The sequence below is a fragment of the Hemiscyllium ocellatum genome, chromosome 17 (genome assembly GCF_020745735.1).
Source record: "Hemiscyllium ocellatum isolate sHemOce1 chromosome 17, sHemOce1.pat.X.cur, whole genome shotgun sequence".
NCBI classification, from domain to species: Eukaryota; Metazoa; Chordata; class Chondrichthyes; order Orectolobiformes; family Hemiscylliidae; genus Hemiscyllium; species Hemiscyllium ocellatum.
The window spans coordinates 56,756,804-56,779,444 of record NC_083417.1 but is presented as its reverse complement, the minus strand read 5'-3'; the positions used below and the strand labels follow the sequence as shown (position 1 = coordinate 56,779,444).

At 40.1% G+C, this 22,641-nt stretch overlaps 1 protein-coding gene across 1 annotated transcript in view; it reads left to right on the top strand.

Annotated features, from left to right (window-relative positions):
- The window catches only part of cetp (cholesteryl ester transfer protein, plasma), a 41,376-nt gene extending 38,568 nt beyond the window's left edge, over positions 1 to 2,808 (top strand). Inside the window, exons 12-14 of the mRNA XM_060837773.1 lie at positions 119 to 188; positions 1,738 to 1,823; positions 1,914 to 2,808. Coding sequence (XP_060693756.1) covers positions 119 to 188; positions 1,738 to 1,823; positions 1,914 to 2,003 — 246 coding nt within the window. The 3' untranslated portion in view covers positions 2,004 to 2,808. The remainder of the gene's footprint in view (positions 1 to 118; positions 189 to 1,737; positions 1,824 to 1,913) is intronic.
- The last annotated feature ends 19,833 nt before the right edge of the window (positions 2,809 to 22,641 follow it).

Genomic DNA, 22,641 nt, shown 5'->3' with positions numbered 1-22,641 from the left:
TGGCTTTATTTTAATTTGTCAATTTAAAATTGAATGTTATCCCAAGTTTTAAGCGAGGTTCATTTGTGTGATTTTAAAGAATGAGAATGTTTCAGACTGGAGAAATTTGTTATTTCAGGATGAGAGCAAAGCTAAACGTCACTTGGAGGCATTTTTCGCAGCGGGAGGATTAGAAAAGATAATCTCATGTAAGTATGTCTGTGGGAATCTGAACAGAAAATGTTAACTGCAGCGTAGACCTTACTTCTACATAATTATTGTGAATAGCAAGTCACCATCTCTCCCCATTTCCAATGGGGTGTATTTGTTGACTATTTGGGATTTGTTTTATTCTTACGTAGACTGTAAGTATTACATTTGTTGCCTATCCTTAACAACACTTGCGTTGATTAGCTCTTGAGGCCATTTCAGAGAGTGGTTATGAGCCACATTTCTTTGGGCCTAGAGTCACATTTGGCCAGACTAGGTAATGGACCAGATGGATTCATTAGATTAGTGTTTTCCAATTTTGGATTTTATTAAATTTATTTTAGATGCCACCATCTGTCCAGTTGTGATGCAAACCCATGTCATTGAGCATTAGCCTGTGCCTCAGGATTACTACTCCAGTAACAATACCAACCTCCCTCAATGAATGTATACTGACCACATTTCAAATGGGATGGATGGTGACCCTTCAGCTCATTATCCCAAATGCACAGTTTAGTTTTTTTAAACATTGCAACCAGCCATTGTGATTTAGGCTTTGCTGTGTACAAGTATAATATTAAGAAGAATTTCACTCTCTGACCTGGACATTGTGTAGCTTTCCAGGTTGGGCACCTAAAATGTTCATATTTTTAAATTCTTTCCTGAAGCTTCTAAGTCTGGTTCCACAGGTACCAGATTCCATATGTGAGCCAGTAAAATCAAAATCAACTATTTTATTTTTATTTTCTTTTTCACAATAGCTCTGACATTAGCAGGAGCATTGGCCACCACAGCCTTGATTGATATCTACTAGATTAGATTAGATTAGATTAAATTAGTTTACTCACAGTGTGGAAACAGGCCATTTGACTCAACAAGTCCACACCAATTCTCTGAAGAGCAACCCACCCAGACCCATCCCCCTACATTTACCCCTTCACCTAACACTAAGGGCAATTTAGCACAGCCAATTCACCTAACCTGCACATTTTTGGACTGTGGGAGGAAACCAGAGCACCTGGAGGAAACCCACGCAGACACAGGGAGAATGTGCAAACTCCACACAGACAGTTGCCTGAGACGGGAACTCAACCCGGGTCTCTGGCGCTGTGAGGCAAAAGTACTAACCTAGTAAAGACGGGGTATCAGTTCCTGAATATTCCGTTCTTTGTATTGTTTACTCTCTTTTATTGGGGAGTGAAATCTCCCCCTCTCTCTCCCATCAGCCTATGCTGTTTGTTGCTGCTGAGTCTGTTAGACTTCCTTGCTTTAAGGAGTTCTATCCGCTCTATTAGTTTGGGAATGTGACAACTATATATTTTTGCATTGAGCTCACATTGCTGCCTGCCTTTTCTTGCTCAATGGTAGCCGCATTGGTGCTGCTGCTTGTGGGACAGGGAGCAAAGTAACTGTAGTTTTAACTTGAATCATCTGTGATCTGAATACACAAAGTTAACTAACTTGAGTGTAGTTTGCTTGTCTTATGTGGGCTAAAACCAAACTCAGAAAGGTTAATAAATAGAACTTTTATTTTTCTCCTTTGACCAGATATTGAATTTTACATCACAGCCCTACTTCACAAGAAAGGACTTCGCTATTTTAAAATTACCAACCCTGTGATGGAGACATATGAGGTAGGAAATGATTACAGGTATCTTAAAATGCATTGATCGCGGGCAGCCAGCAGTATGGTTGAACACTGTAGTCTCGTCTCTTTTTTGCAGGGCTATGTGACCATTGGGACGGACTTTGGCTTTCCCCGGCAGTTATTAGAGAATTTCCTTCGTAACCTTGCACCAATAATAAGGACCTAAGTCTACAATGTATGGTGTGGTTCGCTTGGATGGGGACTCAATGAAGTGATAGCTCTCATCAGCTTGCAAGAAAAATCTTTGTACTGAAGATGTTCGATTGCCTTTTGTCAAATCGTCAGTGATTTACTGCTCTTATTATGACTCATTACATTGACATATATAAGAATGGCATTCAAATAGAATACAGGAGACATTTGTCGTTCCCTTTATTATCGCAATTTATCATCTGTTTAATATTATGTTACTCTGCAGTTCTAATCCATAATATTTCTGTCAATCCTGTACTACATGCAGGTTCCCAGTGACTCCTTCCAGCAATTATATTATCCGTTTACAGAATTTTACATTTTCTTTTACACATGAAGCATATTTTAAGATTTTGAGGAGGAGATTGGCTGGTGAGAGACAAGCTTTCAGGGCAGAATTTGGAAGGAGGAAATTCGAGTTCTATGTTAAAGAGCAACCTCATGCCTTGAGTCCTTTTGGTCATTTTTCAGGCCTCTCCTCACCACCGTGTCCACAACACCTCAGCAGTTTTCAATCCATTTTTTTAAAGTGCTGATGTTTGGGCAGTAAGTTTCAGCCAGCACTTTTGGGCTTCCAGTCAAAGCTAGAATGTAGGCATTGAAGAAATACAAATTGTTGAGATAAGGGGAACTGATGACCAATATCAACTTGCATTATCTCGTGAATTGTATGTGGCAGTACTGTGAGCATTCATGTCATTTTCCAATGTATTGTGCTATTTACAATTGAACTGAAGAGACAGTGAAAACATTACAGGCCATCAGATGGTATCATCGCATCAAGGAGTCAGTGCTTTATTTCTGCAACTCAATCACCGGTTTTCAGGAATTTCAATGAATGGGCAAAGTTCTCAAACATAAAAGGGAAGTTGAGTTCCTGGAAGACTTTCAGTACAGGAGAATGATTTGAATCAGCATAAAGAAGGAACCTGGTTTGAGGTTTTGCATCAGAATGTCCCAAAGTACTTTAGAGATAATCTAGTGCTTGTTTAATGTATTGTGACTGGAGCATATGAACTGTTTCAGCTAATTTGCACAAATCCTACAAAGTTCGATGACCAGTTAATCTGCCCTAGTCACCTCAGTTGAGAGTTAAATATTGACCAGAGCACACAGGGAACTCCTCTGCCTGTCTTCAATTGGTGTCCCGTGATAGGTCCACCTCAGCAGGCAGCTGGGGAGTCAGTTTAGCATCTGTGTAAGACAGTACCTGTGACACTGCAGCACACCCTCTGAATTGTGCTGAAGTATCTGCCTAGATTATGTGTATTATCTCTTGAATTTGGGCTTGAAGTCACAGTCTTCAAGTTTGATAGATCTTTGGGAACTAACAGAACTGAGGGATGGGGGATATTATGTGAAGCAGGAGTTGAAGTAGATCAATCATGATCTTATTGAATGACAGAAAGGTCTGAGGGCCAAATGGACTATTTCTCCTCTTTTCATATGTTTAAGTTGATCTTTCTACTGAACCAAGGCTCCTGCTTCTCTGTCCCCCTTTCCCAGTAATCATATTAACAATGTAAATGCAGTTACATAGAGAAATATCTTCTAACATCGGGAAGTCTTGAGGTGGCAATTAATAAATATTTTGCAGTTTGTAAAGTCTTCTGAACTGTTTCCTCCTATTTTAACTGCATCTGCAGTTGGGATGGATAGAAAGTGTTACATCACTTTGAATGGAAAGAAAGACATTATCTTTCCATTTTCATGTGAAATTCTAGTGATCAGGCTGGCACTGCAATTAAGCCAACGCGCCCCTCACCTCGGGCACCTCTTGAAGGAAAAAGGAAAAACACTGCCAGCTTTTAGTTTGAAAGAGGTCAGAAATGAAACCTGGCATTTTAAACCAATTAGCCTCATAACTTGGCATCAGCATCAAAAGGAACTGAGACTCCCATAGGCATTTCCACATGCTGACATCACATCCTGTGCTGTGCTGCCCAATCAAAATCAATCATCCTCAAACTGTAGAGTGAACCTGGAAGGCTCCGATTGGCTGAGGTTTTGGTGGACTGTGCCGGCATTGGTGAAATTTGAATTTGATTACTTTCAGCACAAACAGGGGGATTCGGGTCACTTTATTTCTGATCAGGTCAGTGATATATATTTTAAGGTTAGTATTCTCACTTTATTTCTATTAAAGATGTGACCAGAAGTTACAATGCCAAGCTTTAAGGCACAGTGTAGTTGCATGGCAGTCCCCAATGTGGAGACAATGCATCTCCATGGTAACATCCTCCCAAAGCCCATCTCCAGGTTTTCCAGAATCTGTTTCACCTTGGAACAAATTTGCACCATGCTGTCAGCTGTCAGTTATGTCACTTCCACCAATACCTCCTGGAACAAGGAATGGACAATGTATTGATGTAGCCGCTGAAGGTACACCAATGCCAGCTTATGTTTGTCTTGCTTTGAGTCATTTCTTAATTATTGTGGACTTCTGCATCATCACAAGATCTTTGGCGGTAACTCACCAAGGCTCCTTCAGCAGCCTCCTCCAAATGTGCAAACTCTACCATGTAGAAGGTCAAGAATAAAATAGAGTCCATACAGTGTGGAAACAGGCCCTTCAGCCAACAAGTTCACACTGACCCTTCAGGGAGTATTCCACCCAAACTCATTCTCCCCTGACTAATGCACACAATCTACACATCTCTGCACTCTGTGGGTAACTTAGCATGGTCAATTCACCTAACCCTGCACATCTTTGGACTGTGGCTGGAATTGAACCTGGGTCCCTGGCACTATAAGGCAACAGTGTTAACCACTGAGCTACTGTACAAGTTAGGTGGATGGGCAATGCTAAATTCCATTGTGGTGTCCAGCGATCTGTGGGTAATGTGGATTAGCCATGGGAAATATAGGTTAAGGAGAGGGGGAACGAGTGGGGTTGAGTCTGGGTGGTGTGCTCTTTGGAGGGTCAGTGTGGACTTGTATGCCCAAATGGCCCGTTTCCATACTGCGGGGGTCCTATTTTCTTAGTCACTCAACAAAAAAGCAAAGAACTGTGAATGCTAGAAAAACTCAGCAGGTCTGGCAGCAGGAAAAATCAGAGTAAACATTTGGGATTCAGTTACTCTTCCTCAGAAACATTCTTAGCTTCATTGGAGTTGAAATAGGATCATCAGGATCAAAGAAGATTGGCCATTTGACCTGCTGACCCTGCTCTGGCATTCGATAACCCCGTAGGTGATTGTTCACCTCAGTATTACCCTTTTGCCCTCATCCCATCTTCTTTAATGCCAAAGATCCATTGATCACTGTTTCGAAAGCTCTGAGTTCAATCCCTAATCCACTTAAGCGCTTAACCTTCTGGAAGACTCAAAAGGAAGTCATTTGGCCTCTTGTTAAGAATACCAGCAACCATTTCATTCGGAAAATTCTTTGTTATAATTGAATCACTATGGCATGTAGAAAATTTTTGGGGTTAGGGAGGTTATGTTGCTACATCATTATCTCCTTGATATAAGATGTTTTACTCTGACAATCCAGATGGATTAATAATCTTGTGGCTTTAAGAGCAGGGAACATTTCAAATATCCTGGCTCATATTTCGGTTTCAATAAATATGACATAAGTTAGGAAGATGCTCTTTGGAATATAAACACTGCATTAGAGCATGACTGATGGGATCTATGTTGTAAATTACATATAAAATTGGCTTGGGTGTTAACTTTTGTCCACTTATACTCACTGGCTCATTGGTTTATTGTTTTATTGTCAGATTTGAATCTCAATGATTTGCTATTGGAATCTAGAGTGTGTTTTTTACTTTATTTGTTCTGCATGCATCGTTTAATGTTTGACATGGACTTTCCATTTTTATGGGATAGGTTTTCATCTCCACTGCCTGAGCAATGATGTTGGTCACCCACCTTTTCAATGTCATGGGAATTCAGGCAGATTCTATCAGTGATCAATTCTGGTAACTAGAGGGATGAAGATGCTAATTTGAATCTGTTGGCCCTCTGGTCTAAATGACTGTCTGAGACCTGAGGACTGAATGGTTTAAGCACATAGCTGTGAAACACGTTAGGATGCCAAGAGGCATTGCAGGATCCACAGCCAAATCTTTGGTATGCTTATGCAAACAGAGTTTTCCCTTATCTCCTTAGGTACGCACTTTGGCTGCCAATAGAACTAAGGCCACTGCTTTCTCTTTGGGCTGTATCCCCACCTATCGTTTCTTCCTTTCCTTTTTTTTAACCTATTAATCTCACTTGGGCACAGCTCACCTTCCTGCTCCCCAGTCATACTCGGCTGCTTCGAACTTGCATATTTGAAGCTTACAATCTCCTGTTCCAATATCTGTCTCTATGGTACTGTGCCAGCTTTTGTCTGAGTACACTCCAGTGAAATGCTGTAGCTTAGACGTGATATTATGCTAAAGATGCCGTCTTGATATCCGTTGTTTTTTGGCATTACAAAGGAAAAACTACAGAACACAATATGAAGCATAAACAGAAATAGCTGGAAAAGCTCAGCAGGTCTTGCAGCATCTGTGGAGAGAAATCAGAGTTAACATTTCAGATCAAGTGACCCTCAGGACTGATGGTAGCTAGGAAAAGATCAGTTTATATGCAGAAGATAGGTTGGGGGGAGGGGGTAAGCATTATGACACACCAGTAAATCCCTCTGCTAATTAAACCAAACACACAGGAAAGTTCACCTCACCTTGTAATCTGTTAAAGAATGAGTGACACTCCCCAAATTCCACTATTAAACAAAAAATATCAATTTATTCTTTAACCCTAAACATGAACATTAAACAACAACTATTTACAACTGTAAGCCTTCTATTGCTTAAAGGTTTGTTATCTACCTCCCTTCTATAACAATATACTGATCCAATAAAGGCCCTATTAAATTTATAGCAACTTCATTTTCAAAACCAGGCAGTGATTGTCATCTCTGGTGTAGATCTTCCTCAGTTTAAAGATCTCCCTGGGTCATCTTCAGTCTTTGGCTGCAAAGATGTTTCATATGAAAAAGGTACCTTTGACGGAGTATTTTCGGGCATTCTGTTTAACAGTGGCAAGTGATGCTTTTTCTCCTGGCTAACTTTCCAAAATGCCTGCTTATACCCCAAACATTGGATCATTTCATTGGTTCAATGTTGTCAAAACAGTAAAATTCAAATTTGATTGGGTTTTGTATCTCGGGACACAATTTAAACTGAAAATGTGTTGCTGGAAAAGCGGAGCAGGTCAGGCAGCTACTCCACTTTTCAGGAATCATGCCCGAAACATCGACTCTCCTGTTCCTTGGATGCTGCCTGACCTGCTGCGCTTTTCCAGCAACACATTTTCAGCTCTGATCTCCAGCATCTGCAGTCCTCACTTTCTCCTACAAAATTTAAACTGATTGGTTAAACTTGAACTGATGTGAAAACAGCTGGTATCTAGGTTACAGCCAAATGTTACATTTTTCCATTTTCTAGCACACTCTGTGACATGACAGGTGCTTGCCAGTTTTCATTCTCTTAAATGTACAGTACACGCCTTCAACTTCATAACAGTAAGGAGTAAATGATAGATGGGGGTAGAGTCCAAAGAGAGGAAGGAACAGTTAGACAGATAAAGGAGTGGATAACAATCTGGGTAGGACAGTGAATGGCTATTAATGAGGACTGTTAATGGCTAACAATGGGGTGTGTATAATAGCAGACTATGTGATAACAAAGCCTGGTGTGTGGGGGTTGTAATAAAGACATGGGAGAGCTCAAGCTCTAAAGTTGTTGAACTTCATATTGAGTGCAGAAGGTGAAAAATGAGGTGCTGTTCTTCCAGCTTGCGCTGAACTTCAGTGGAGCACTGGAGCAAGCCTGAGACAGAGACACCATGCTCCTCCGTCTGGCTGAGCTCGTCCTCATCCTTAACAACTTCTCTAATTTTCTCCAGATCAGAGGCTGGTCAGACATGGGTCCTGGTTATGCCTGCCTCTTCATGGGGTATGTGAAGCCTCCTGTCTTTCAGACCTATTTCTGCCCTGACCCTTAACTATTTCTCTGGTACTTTGATGATATCATCAGTGGTGCTTCCCTCTCTCATCCAGAATTGGAAAGGTTGATCAATTTTGCTTTCTATATGCCGCCCTCACTTTCACCTGGTCCATCTCTGACTCCTCCCTTCCCTTTCTCGACATCTGTTTTCATTTCTGATGATAGACTGATGGCCAATATCGATTATAAACCCACCAAAACTTTTATTGCCCAACTGAAACATGGGTTGGATGTGTGTGGGTTTTTTATTCTTGCTATGTGTGAATTAAGTTTACTTCATGACCTTTTTGACCAAAACTTAATTAAAATATTCAGTCAAAAAAAACCCCATCGATTCCCACAGTTACCTTGACTATTCATCCTCGCACCTTATTTCCTGTAAAGACTCTATTCAATTCTCCCAGTTCCTCTGTCTCTTTCACATCTGTTTCGATGAAGCCAACTTTGACAAGAGAGCCACCAAGATGTCCACCTTCTTCCTAAATCGAGGATTCCCCAGCGGCGTAATTGACAGGGCCCTCAGCCAGGTCCAACCCACTTCCTATACTTCAGCCCTTACCCCCTCTCTTCCCTCCCGCAAGGACAATAGGGTCCCCCTGTCCTTATCTGCCATCCAACAGCATCCACCTCCAGAGGATCATTAGGTGCCATTTCTGCCAGCTCCAGTGGAATGCCACCACCAGACATATATTCTCCTCCTCCTCCTCCATTGTCAGCCTTCTGCAGGGACCATTCCTTCCGGGACACCCTGGTCCATTCTTCCTTCACTCCCAAACCCCCTACTGCACCTTCCCCTGCAATCGCAGAAGGTGTGACAGTTGCCCATTTACTTCCTCTCTCCTCTGTATCCAAGCCTCCAGAGACACTTTCCAGGTGAAGCAGCGATTTACTCGCACTTCACATAATCTACAGTATTCACTGCTCACCATGTGGTCTCCTCTACACTGGGGAAACGAAGCGTAGACTCGATGATCACTTCCTAGAACATCTACCTTCTGCAAAAAAGACCCTGAGCTACAAGTTCCCTGCCACCTTAACACACCAGCCTGTTCCCCGGTTAACATCTCTGTCTCAGGCTTGCTGCAGTGCTCCAGTGAAGCTCGGCACAAGCTGGAAGAACAGCTCATTTTCCACTTGGGGGCGCTGCAGCCTTCAGGACTCAATATCAGGTTCGACCACCCTAGGGCTTGAGCTCACCAAGTCCTTACCCCGTCCCCCACACACCAGGCCTTGGTCTCATGTACTGTAGTTTGCTATCACACACAACCCATCATTAGCCACTAACAGTCCCCAATATTAGCTATTCACCCTTCTAGCCAGATTGTTCTCCACTCCTTTGTTCAACTGTCCTTCTCTCTCTTTGGGCTCTAACCCCACCTATTATTTCCTCCTTACCCCTTCTCTTACCCTATTTTCTACATATAAGCCGACATTTTCTTGGCTGCCATCAGTTCTGAGGAAGGGTCACTTGATCCGAAACATTAACTCTGTTTTCTCTCTAAGATGCTGCTGAACCTGCTGAGTTTTGCCAGCAATATCTGTTTTTGTTTCTGATTTGCAGTGTCCGCAGTTCCTTTCAGTTTGTCTACAATATGAAGCATCATTGTTTTATTTCTTCTGAAAGCATTCCCGACCTGCACTTTAGCTGTTTTAAAAGGGAATCAAATTCAAAATGCTGGCTAAAAACAGCATGCAATGGTAGCGTGCAGTGAATGTAAGTGAAATTCCTCATTGAGTAACTCAGCTCTGGTTTCCCCAGAGTCTATGCATCATCTACAAGACATAAGTCAGGATTTTGAATGAACAGCCTGCACTTGTACTAGTAGGCTCAGCTACAACAACACTCAACGATTTAAATACAGTCCAGAACAAACAGCCCACATAACTCCATCTAACACCTTCAATGTTCACTCCCATTGTCAACAACATATGCTGATGGCAAGTACCATCTGCAACAAAGACTACAGCCTTGTCAAGACTTCTTCAACAGCACCTGCCTAGCCTTGACCTCTACCAGGTAGCAGGACAAAGACAGCAGATGTATGGAAATGCTACCCTTCCGAGCCATACACCATCCTGAAGTGAAGCTGTATCACTGTTCCCTCAATGTCACAGAGTGGAAACACTGGAACACAGTTTCTGACAGCAGATTCGATGTTCCTACATCCCATGGACTGCAACGGTTCAAGAAGACCATCACCTTCTCAAGGGCCATTATGGATGGGTGATAAATGCTGGTCCAGTTAGTGATGCTCACTTTCCATTAAATGAATGAAAACAAAGTAATTACATTTTGTTAATGTTGCAGAAATGTCATTGCCTGTTCCTTCTTGCCTTATGCATGCTTGCCAAATAATCTCTTTGTGGAGACAGGCTGCTGACCAGTTCTCAATAGAATAAGAACTGTGGTTATGGCTAGACAAAGCCCTCACACAAATGTCTCCTCTGCAGACTGATTGAAAGCAAGAATGAATTATTTTAGAAATAGAGGACATTTATTTTATGTAATGCCAGTTTCTACCTCGTCCACCAATAATGCTTCGTCAGCTGTAAAGGTTAGCAGGAAGCTTTCATGTGGGTCACAAGGTTAAAGAGGGAGCAGAAACTGAAGTTAATTTACAGGAAAAGAAACAACATGAGGCAAAAATATTTTGCAATCGGTGGCCATGAATGACACATGAGTTCTTGTTCCTTGTAGCTGCCCACAGACATTTTGTAGCCTCTGCTCAATGGGATTCCAGTGCAGCACAGCACCCTGTAGAGGGCAACTGGAATTCCAAAGGAAAGGGCATGATGGTGGGAGGGGGTGTGGAGTCAGCAAGGTGAACCCACACCCAATTCCCAGCATTGGAAAAGCTGTCCTGAGTTTAGTACAGGTGCAGAAAGGTCTTGATGTAGGAATTGAGCCATAGGGGATGGTCAGGCAATATCGAGGGAACTAAACCCTTTCTCATAAGTTTCTTTAATCAATCAGGTTGAAGAATCCTATTGAGTTGGGATATATAATTGAACATTAAGCATATGCAGTCAGGAAAGATGGCAAAAACAGGAGATGAAAGAAAAAAGTAAACTGTTATTGAAATAAAATCTCCAATAAACAATTAAAATATGAATAAATGACCCCTCATGTTTATAAGAATAAACTTTCAGTGCCAGAGAGGTTATTTTGGTAGTAATTAAGATTTATTACAATTCCAAAAAAGTGACTACACTTGATTGGACCAGTCAGAACTATCGCTAAAGTATTTAGTGGATATTTGCTGGATAACTTCATGCCCTTCCTGGATTTCAGTGCTGTGTCCTTAGTGCGGTACCTGTGAGGTGAAGCTGAAAGCAATAAGGAAAATCAGACAGGAACTTGCTGATTTCCACATTTAACTTTGTACATACAGGTGCTGGATGTTACTGTCCAATTTACTCTTTGATAATGGTGAGTAGAATAGCCCCATTAATAGTCTTGCCAGATATTCTAGGCTGAGCAAACTGGGGACAAGGACAAAATGAAAGGCAACTTCAAGCAATAACCTCAAGTCTAGTAAGTGGCTGTGAGTGAGACATATAGACTGATATAGGGACATTAAGGAGCTATTAACTAATTGGTGATGTAGTGGTAATACCTCTAACCTAGTAATCCAGAAACTCAGACTAACGCTGTGGGGACATAGGACAGCTTCTGGAGTTTAAGTTCAAGTAAAGGATAGTTACATACATATAGAACTGAAAGTTAGCCTCAGTAAACCATGAAATTACATTAGTTGTCATACAAACCCGTCTGGTTCATCATTTCCCTTTGGGAAGGAAATGCGCCATCCATTACCTGTTTTGACCTACATGTGACTCCTGACCCACAGCTAAGTAGTTGACACTCAACTGCTCTCTGGATAATAAATGGTTGCTTTGCCACCAACCCTTGCATCTAATAGTGTCATAGAGAAGTACGACATGGAAACAGAACCTTCAGTATAACTCGTCCAAGCTGACTAGATATCCTAAATTAATCTAGTACTGTTTGTCAGCATTTAGTCCATGTAGCTCTAAACCCTCCCTATTCATTTACAAATTCTTTTAAATGTTGTAATTGTAACAGCTTCCACTACCTCCTCTGGCAGCTCGTTCCATACACGCACCACCCACTGCGTGAAAAAGTTGGCTCTCAAGTCCCTTTTAAATCTTTCCTCTCTCACTTTAAACCTATGCCCTCTAGTTCTGGACTCCCCTACCCTGGGGAAAAGATCTGTCTATTCACCCTATCCCTGGTCCTCTTGAATTTATAAACCCCTAAGGTCACCCCTCAGCCTCTGATACTCCAGGGAAAACAGCCCCGACTAGTCAGCCGTTCCCTAGAACTCAAACTGTCCAACACTGGCACAATTCTTGTAAATCTTTGCTGAAACCTTTCAAGATTCACAACATCCTTCCTATAACAGGGAGGCCAGAATGGAATGCAGTTTTCCAAAAGTGGCCTAACCAATGTCCTGTACAGCCACAACATGAAAGAATTTTAAAAGAAAGTGATCTTTGTTGGAATTTAAATGACACCAGCATTGTTAAGCAAGAGGAGATACTGTTTGAAGATTACTTTCCTTATGGTAAATACAATATAAATGTTTGGGCTAAATGCATGTTTCCTTGAAATAGTGTTGTATTTGAAATATACAGAACCAAATAAGATGGCAAGGCATGATATAACTCAGGAATGGTTGATGAAGGGCTTTAGCCCGAAACGTCGAATTTCCTGTTCCTTGGATGCTGCCTGACCTGCTGCGCTTTAACCAGCAACACATTTTCAGTATTAGACAAAATACAAGACAATTTCTTCAATTCAATATTTCCATTTATTACTCCATTAGACTATTACTAATTTCACAGGTACATCATTTCACTTTAAAATTGCAAGACAGCAGAACATGGGAAGTGTTTTAACCATGGAAAAAGCAAAAAGATGGCTAAAGCAAATGCCTGATGAGGGGGAGCTTCCTGAGGATTCAATATTTGACATCTGTCTTCACAAAAGAAGAGGATGTAATCAGGGTAGGTTGTCACAGCAGAGATATTGGATAGGACTGAAACAAAAGGCGCAATATCGATTGGCAGCACTCAAAGTTAATAACCCTGTGGGTTTGGGATTTATCCTGGGTTACTGAGGAAAGCTGGGATATGATGCCTGAAGTTCTGACCATAGTCCCTCAATCCCCTTTGAGAGATTTAAGATGTAGGATTGGAGGAGTGCGAGTGCTTAGAAGGAGGGGAGTGATAGATATCCAATCGCAAGCCCACCAAGTTGCTCAGTTTTGGATATGATGCCAATCAAGAGGGGAAATCCCGATCCCAGCCGTTTTAGACACAACAGCTTCTACCATACCCTGCATTATACATAAGCTTCAAAATGGAGAATCCCAGTCAATAGGTCAACTGTACTTGGAAATGATGCTCAGGAACTTGATGGCCAAAGGGACAATCGCAGGAAGTTGCACACTCCAAATTCCTGCAAAGTAGATTGCTGCTTATATTTAACAATGCAGCCTAGACCAAGGAGCCACTGATTCACTGCCCATCCCAATCCTGGAATATGCAGATATATAAAATCAGAATTCAACATATAATTTTTTTTACATGTCCAGTCACATGTAGAAGGAGAGACAAATAAAGTAGAAAAAGAAACATTTGAATTATCTGAGTCTCTGCAAAATGTATTTACTAAAACATTACAACACTGTCAATGAATTAAAAAAAAATAAATTTAGAGAGTTAGACAAATCACAGTTTCCGAAGTTTGAGCAGATACTAATGTTGTTCAAACATTGGACCTGGCACCTGCCTTGAGTATTTTCAGAAATGTGCTCTGATGTGGACATCACCGAAAAGGCTAGCACTTACAGCTCATTTATAATTACCCTTCGTCTTGACCCACTGCATATTGTAGTTTCAAATAACTGAGTAGATTATAAGGCCATGTCAGAGGGCAAGTAAGAAGCAACCAGCTGGTGCGTGAGGGGAAGCAAATGTTGGTTCGACTGGAGTGTTTAACTGGTTTCCTTCCCTAAAGAAAATTAATGTATCTATTGGGATTTCAACAATGATCCAAATTCTTGCCAATGTCTTTCACTGACACCAGTTTTTAATTTCCAGATTCTCATAACTGCATGGTCAAACATCCCAAGTAAGGTTGAATCATTCTTTGGGTTATTAATTTAGTAAAATAAACAATCAACTGCAATATCCATGTAAGAACAGTGAAGCAAAGAAATATTACCGCACAGAAAGTAACCTTTAATTTCTATCATATTGATGTCAGCTCTTCACCATAGCAATTCAATTCCAAAGCCAGAATTTCTGCACTACACTGGATCTCTCCTTACCTCATATAATTATCTAATTATCCATTAAACTTTCACTCCTCTATCACAGTTCCTTTCTCAACTTTGTTATAATTTATACACATTGATGCAAAATATTTATTTTAGAGCTTTGCCTTACCTTTAACCTCCACAATTAGAATTTACAGTTTAGTATCTAGTACATCTGTCCATTGTAAAACATGTTAATTCCTTCCATTCATCTTAATAATGAATTCACTCACTCATCAAATCTATACTCACTGCCCAACATGGACTCCCAGCTAAGCAAAGCCTTGATTTTATAAGTCTCATTCTGGTTTTCAAATCCCTCTATTGCCTCACCCTTCCATATCTTTACACTCTTGTCCGAGTTCACAAATTTCCCAAATTCCTGGGCTTTGATAATTCTGATCTCTGTACATTCAGATTTTAATTATTCCATTTAATTGATGGTTGTAGTTTCAGTTGCCAAAGTCTGAAACTCCGGAATTTCCATGCCAAACATCTCCATCTGTCTAAATTTTTTTAATCCTTAAATACTGTTCTTTAAACCCAAATACTTTTTACATTTGGCCTAATACTACCTTGTGGTTCGGTGTCATTTTATGTAGTAATACAAGTGAAGCATTTTGGGACTTTTTATCACATTAAAGGTATAAATACAAGTTGTTGTCCTCCATCCTGCCTGGTTATCTATTGCTGATTCATTGACTTGTTTGTTCACTTTTCTGCCCAGGGAACTTTGGGCAGATCGCCTACTTAAAATGGACGGATAGCTCACTTAAAGTCTGTTCAATTTAGACTATCCCCTCGGCTCAACTCTACATCCTCTCCATTTGGGTGCTGTGGCTCATTGTTACTGATGTTGTCACATTGACGAGGTTCGATACAAACACTTAAAATCTAAGCTGGTCATGTCGAGACAAAATTTGTGAATGTTGAGTTTTATGAAATGTTATTCGTGAACCTGCCACAAGGGGTGAGAGCAACGTCACTCGCAACTGAAACTAAGTTCAAATATTAGGTCCACATTTTATATAAAAATTTGTTTCACTAAATTCATTTAATGTCTAGTCTTAGAGCATGTTGATACGCAAAATAGTTATATGGTAAAAAAAATCGGCACACAGAACTGTTTGTGTAGGTTTGAATTATGCATGATTTGACACAAAGCCAAAATGCTTAAGATTTAGGTTTCATTTTCACATGGTGCAGAGCTATTACTTCACGTATATTGCTGTGGATGTTCTACTGTTGTTTTCTCGGTAAGTAAATTTTAAAATGTTATCAAAAATCATTGGAATGTAAACTTCCTCTCATTCACAATCAGACTAGTGGGGAAGGGTCAATCAATTTATTGCTGGTACATTAGATTTTACCTCCCAATTGATCACATTCATATTTTGCAATGGAGTGCTGTCACTGCACTTAGTTATACAGTTAGGTCCAGCATCATGTCACAAGCAAAATACAAAGTTTATCAAAATGCAGTCATTGCATCAGTGCAAGGACTGATGTCAAGTGCAAAGGCTATTATTTTGGTATGGCATTAAAACAAATTTACCTTTTCATCATAAGATGGCAGCAGGGCTAGGAAACAGTTTCAAAGTCAGTAGATAAGGTGCGGCTATAACATTCTTTCAACCTAAGTCAGAAGCTCGAATCAGAGTTCGATTTATTGATTGAAATGGCAAATTGGAATAGATATCAAAGGTTTATGACCACGAAGCCAACATTTCTTAATAGAAAATTGTGCTGACCTAATTTTACTGGAGTTTTTTTTGATGAAGTATTTGAGAGGGTTGATTAGGAAAATGCCACTGATGGGCTGCACTTCCAGAAGGCTTTCAATATAGCACCGTGTAACAAATTTGGAGCTCATGGATTGTAAAGGACAGTAACAACACTCATATAAAATTATCTGAGTGACAGGAAATAGACAGCATTGATTAGTGGATGTTTTTTAGGGTGGGGAAGGTTCATAGTAGAATTCTAGAGGGGTCAATGTTGGAACTTTGCTTTTCCTGATATCTACTTATGATCTATACTTTAGTGTGTAGGCCATGATTTCAAAACTTGCAGATGATACATAAATTGGAAATATTGCAAATTCAAAAATATTGCATCCAGCTTGAAATAAACATAGACAAGTAGATGATTAAAATAAAGGGTACAATTCTACTGGGGGTGCAGACACAGAGGGACAGTGATGTTGATATGCATGAGGCATTCAAAGTGCCAGGACAGGTGAGGAGAGCAGGTAATAATGCATACAGTATCCTTGGCTTTATTAATAGGCATTTAGAGTATAAATGCAAGAAAGTTACATTGAACTTGTATCAGATACTTGTTTGGACTCAGCAGAAATATTGTGTCCAGTATTGTGCCACAGTATGGTTAAATATGAAGATGAGAATGATTTCCAGAATGAAAAATCTCATTACAAAAGTAACATGGCATTATCTTAGATGCAGTAATTGAGATATGATCCAAATTTTCTCATGACACCAAATGGCAGAAAATGAGAAATAATGTAGATAGGTTAAGAAAGTCTCAGTTGAACATGAACAGATTGTGAGTTGTCAAAACTATAAGGAAGTCAATGTAAATAATTGCAAGAACATTACACTGGACTGAAGAAAGATAAAGTGTTTCCAAGTAGCAAGAAACGAAGGACTGTGAATGAGCATACAGTAGAGTGACAGAAATAATTTTTAAAATTACAGGTGCAAACATTAATTAATAAGTCTAATGGAATGATAGCCTTTATCACAAAGGAACTGGAATATGAAGTAATAAATGGAGAGTGTAAATAGCCAAGGTCTTGTACCCATGTTAGTGGAGTCCAAAACTAGAGGGCATGGGTTTAAGATGAGAGGGAAAAGATTTAACAGGGACCTAACAGGCAACGTTTTCACACAGAGGGTGGTGTGTGTTTGGAATGAGCTGCCGGAGGAAGTGGTAGAGATTGGTACAATTACAACATTTAAAAGGCATCCGGATGGGTAAATGAATTGAAAGGGCAGGATAAGAGCCAAGTGCTTGCAAATGGGACCTGATTAATTTAGGATATCTGGTTGGCATGGATGGGTTGGACTGACAGATTTGTCTCCAAGCTGTACATCTGTATGACCCTATGACTTTAGATGTACGTGTGAATTAAGAGCAGGCATGAGCTTTTTAGCCCTTCACGCCTGTTGCATCATTCAATAAGATCATGGCTGATCTGATTAATCTCAGATCCTCCAGATTGCCACCTCCTCCAGATCATTTATCACTCCCTCACTTAAGAATCCATCTACCTCTGGTGACCCTTGAATTATAAACAGTGACGCCTAATACTAAGTTCTCCCATAAAGGGAAACATCCTGTAGATATGTACCTACTATGAGCTCTCAGGATCTTATATGTTTCAGTCACCTCATAAACTTCAGTGGATAAAGCCTAACCTGCCCAATTTTTCCTCATAAGATGAACCTCACATTTCCGGTGTTAACTTATCAAACCTTCTCTGAACTGATTCTAATCCACGAACATTCATCTTAAGTAAAGTACCAATACAGTGCATAGTACTCCAGATGTGGTCTCACTGGTGTCCCGTACATCTGGAGAATGATCTCCCTACTTTTGTATTCAATTTCCTTCATTCTAAATGATAACATTCTATTTGCTTTCCTAATTACTTGCTGTCCCTGGATACTAATCTTTTGTGATTCATGCACTATGTCACCAAGATGACTCTGTATCTCAGAGTTCTGTAACCTCTCACCATTTGGATAATACACATTTGTATTGCCATAATGAACAATTTCATACTTCCCACATTGTACTTTCTCACATCTTTGTCTAGTCACTTAACTTGTCTATACATTTCTGTCTTCTTTACAACTTACTTTCATACCTACCTTTGGGTTATCTGCAAATTAGGCAATTATACCTTCCCTCCATTTCATCTAACTCATGTACGTTGTAAATAGTTGAAGCCCCGGGACTGATGCCTATGACAACCATTTATTACATCTTACCAAACTTGAAAAAGACCCTATTATGTTTAGTGTCTCCCTCCTGGTTGCCAGCCAATCTTCCAATCCCACCAAAGCGCAACTTCCTACACCTAAACATCCACATAAAAGTTTCCTTTTCCATATACAATGTTGTAACTTATGCTACCTCATGCATGTTTCTGGTTTCATATTTCACACCTGGAATACTGTATTCAGATGTTGACACCCCTCCTCAAACATATATTGGCCTTGGAGTGAATGCTGCCCAGAATTTTTTTGGGAATTTGCTGAAATAGATTAGATTTATTAAGACAGGTTGCATTAATCAGATTGTATTCCCTTAATGTAGAAGGTTAAGTGGTGATCTAAATAAGTTTTTAAAAATGAGGCATGGAGAAAGCAGGAAACAGCATAGCAGTTAGCCTAATATTTGCCAAATGGAAAATGGATTATGGAAAATCTATCATTAAGGAATTGCAAGACAATGAGAAAATCTCAGGCAGAGTCAACATGGCTTTGTAAAAGGGAAATTATGTTTAACTAATTTACTATAGTTAGTTGCTTGATGAATGAACGACCAACCAAGATAAAGGAGAACTTGTGGATATGGTATACAAAATGATGACAGGCTTAGAACCGTTTTCTCCAGCAGAGTAGTCAATTACTGTGGCAGGCAGGGATTTAAGGTGATTTGTATAGGGATTGGAGGAGACCTGGGAAAAACCATCTGCACCAACAGGGTAGTCTGTGTCTGGAATTTGCTGCCTAATTTGGTGGTTGAGGCAGAAATCCTCACCTCGAGATCTGGACCTCAAAAGCAGTAACTTGCCAGACCCTGGAACTGGTCCTGCAAAAAGGGATTGAAATGGAAAGCTCATTTATTCAGCCAATGTAGACATGATTGGCTGAAAGGCCTCTTTCTGTGCTGTAAAATTTCTATGGTTCAATCATTATACTAGGATTTCCGGAAAGCATTAGAAAGCATGCCACAGCAAAGATTATTAAACCAAAAATGAACTCGTCGTGTAGGGCATGATCTAGTGACATGGATAGAGGATTGATTACCTGACAGGAAACATACATAAGTTAATTCCAGTTAGTAAGATCAGGATCAATGTTAGAGCCTCAACTACATGCAGTTTACATTAATGACTTGGAGGAAAGAGTCAAATGTATTGTTGCTAAGTTTGCAGATAGGTAGAAAAGTAAGTTATGAAGAGGACATAAGTGGGTTGCAACAAGATTTAGATTAAGTAAGTGGACAAACATTTGGCAGATGGAGCATAATGTGGAAAAATGTGAACTTGTCCACTTTGGCAGTGAAAATAGGCAAGCAGTATCATACTTAGCTGCAGAGAGATTGAATAACTCTGCAGCACAGAGGGATCTGGGTGTCCTGGTACTTGAATCACAGAAACAAGTGCATGCAGGTATGGGAAGTGATTAAAAAGACAAATGGAATGTTGTTGTTTATTGCAAGTGAAATGGAATATAAAAGTAGAGAGGTTTTGCGACAGTTTGTAGAGGGCGCTGGTAAGACCGCATTTGGAGTACTGTGTACAATTTTGATCTCCTTATTTACAAGAGGACATAAATGTAGTGGAATCAGATCACTCAACAGATTCCTGGGATGAAGAATTGCCTTTTGAGGAGAGGTTGGACAATTTGGAATTATTTTCCCTGTAGTTTAGAAAAAATGAAAGGTGTTCATATTGAAACTGTCTGATCCTGAGAGGGCTTGATAGAGTGCATGTTGAAATATGATTCCTATTGAACAAGAGGCTAAAAATAGGGGACATCGTTTAAAAATAAGTTGTGAGTATATTATTTGACCCTGTCCCCACTAGGAAAGAGAACAAACTTCTGAGAGAAGAAATCTGTCCTCATCTCCATCTTAAATCAAAGTGTCCTAATTTTTAAACCGTGTACTCCAATTCTAGAATTCCCATTGAGGGGAATCAAGTGGGCTCTCTTCCATTCTTGTCTGTCCAATTCTAGGCATACATGATCTGTAATGATTTCTGCTCCACTCCATGTCTTGTCCCCCCATGATCTGTCCCTAGCCCCCTCCTATTTCTCAACTATTTGCTGCTCTTCAGTCACATGTCAGTTTCCATTTCCATGCTGGTGACGCCGTTTCACCAGCAGACATCATTTGACCACCTCTCATCCTTCCTGCTCTGTTGTTTCTCAACTCAGACTGTTTCTCCAACATCCATTATTGGATATACTGGATGTACTGAAAACATTTATATTATGACCCCACCATAATTTCCATTTCATAGCCATCAAATTCAACTCTTTTCCTTATAACTGAGACTGAAATTACTGATGTTCACAATCATGGTAAATTTGACTCTAAGATGAACTTCCAGCGGCATATTATATGATGATTAAGATTATTTATTTCCATCTCCTTAGCATTACCAGTCATCAATCATGCCTTAGCTTATGCTGCTAAAATCCTCACCCATGCCTTTGTTATCTCAAGACTTGATGATTCAAATGTACTCCTGCTTAATCTCCCATTTCTTAGCCTTCACGATCTTGAGGTCAACCAAAACTCTGCTACCTCTCTCCTAATTCACATCAAATTTCAATCCCCATCACTCCAGTATTCCCTGACCTATATTGGCTCCTGATTAAGCAATGCCTCAATTTTAAAAATTCTCAAATTTGTTTTCAACTCCTCACATGCCCTCAGTCTTGCCTATTGCTACAGTCTATTCCAATCCTCCGATATGTAGAGATAACTGTATTTTTGTAATTGATGTCTCTTCAGAATGCCTGTGTTTTTTTCACTTCATCATTGCTGGCGGTGCCTTCCAAATTCCTCTTGTAACATCTCTTTCACTCTGAAGCTGATCCTTAAAAACCTCTCTCTTCAGATGAGCTTTTGCTCATTTATCTTTATGTCTACTTATGGTACTCAGTGTCAAGTCTTGTTTGACATATCCTGGGCTGCTTTACTGAATTCAAGGCACTACAGAAATGCAAGTTGTTGTCATTGTGGAAGGCTGTAATTAGTCACCTCCCCCTCCCAATTCATTGAGGAAAAAGACTTGAGGTTTTGTCAATTGAGAATTTCTGTGTTGGGATTCATGGATTTTATCGTGCAGGAGCATGAAAGATTGGAGGTCTGAAGCAGGTTTACTGTGTAAAGATGCAAATGATGCTTGATTTAATTGACCATCAGAAGATACTCAAGAGGAACAGTCTATTCCTGTTCCTAAGCTTCACTGCCATTGAAAATCTGCCCATTGTAGACATCCTTTAATAACAGTCTGTCGGTTGCAGACTGGTCTTACAATATGTATGATAATTGGGATTACCTGTACCAACAGGAATCAGATGGTTAATTGCACTCCCACCAACCTCTCCCCCCTACTGCCTCCTCAGAGATGTTCTACCTCATCATTCCCAAGCATTGGTCATTTAGATTAGTTCTCTTCCAGGTTTGTTTAGTCTATGCATTGATTCCTTCAGTGAAGGCTGCTGTTACTTCTGACTATTCCCAATTTATGACGCACTATCTGGGAAAGCACTTCCTGGTTGTGGGCAATCAGTTGTTGGCTGTCATATTGTTAGTTTGCCCTACTCGACCTTGATCTTAAATTGTTTCCTGGTACTTGCGCATTTCATGTATAGGGAAGAACCCAGGGAACCCAGACCTCAACTACTGACTGTTCTGAGGAACTTGTGACAATTAATGAATTTTGTTTTTTTTTAAAAAAAGGATTTTGAACCCGACACATGTTGTCTTCATGGATAGAATCAGAAGAATTTAACACTCCTACATTTTGTCAATTTGCCATCAGTGCCAACAACTGCTGGATAATCAAATTGAGAAAAGGCTCTGGTAGATCGGTTTTCTGATAATTCAATTCCCTCCTGCTAAAAAAAATCCAGTCCACTTCCAAGAAGCCATATACTTATGATCTGGATGCACACAAACATAAGCATAGATCCACCAGCTCAATGAGCAAACTCACAACCTGATCCACAACCTGAGCTACAAATCTTCTCCAAAATCATAATCACAGATTCCAAGCAGAGTAGCTTACTCCTTCAGTCCAGTCCAGCTCAGATGCACTGTTTTATGAGGAAAGGTTGAGTAGATTGGGTTTGTACTCTTCAGAATTCAGAAGAATGAGAGGCAATCTTATTAAGATATATAAGACTTTTAGGGGACTTGATAGGGTAAATGCGAAACTGTTGTTTGCCCTTGTGGAAAAGTCTTGGAGCAGAGGGTATAATCTCAGAGTA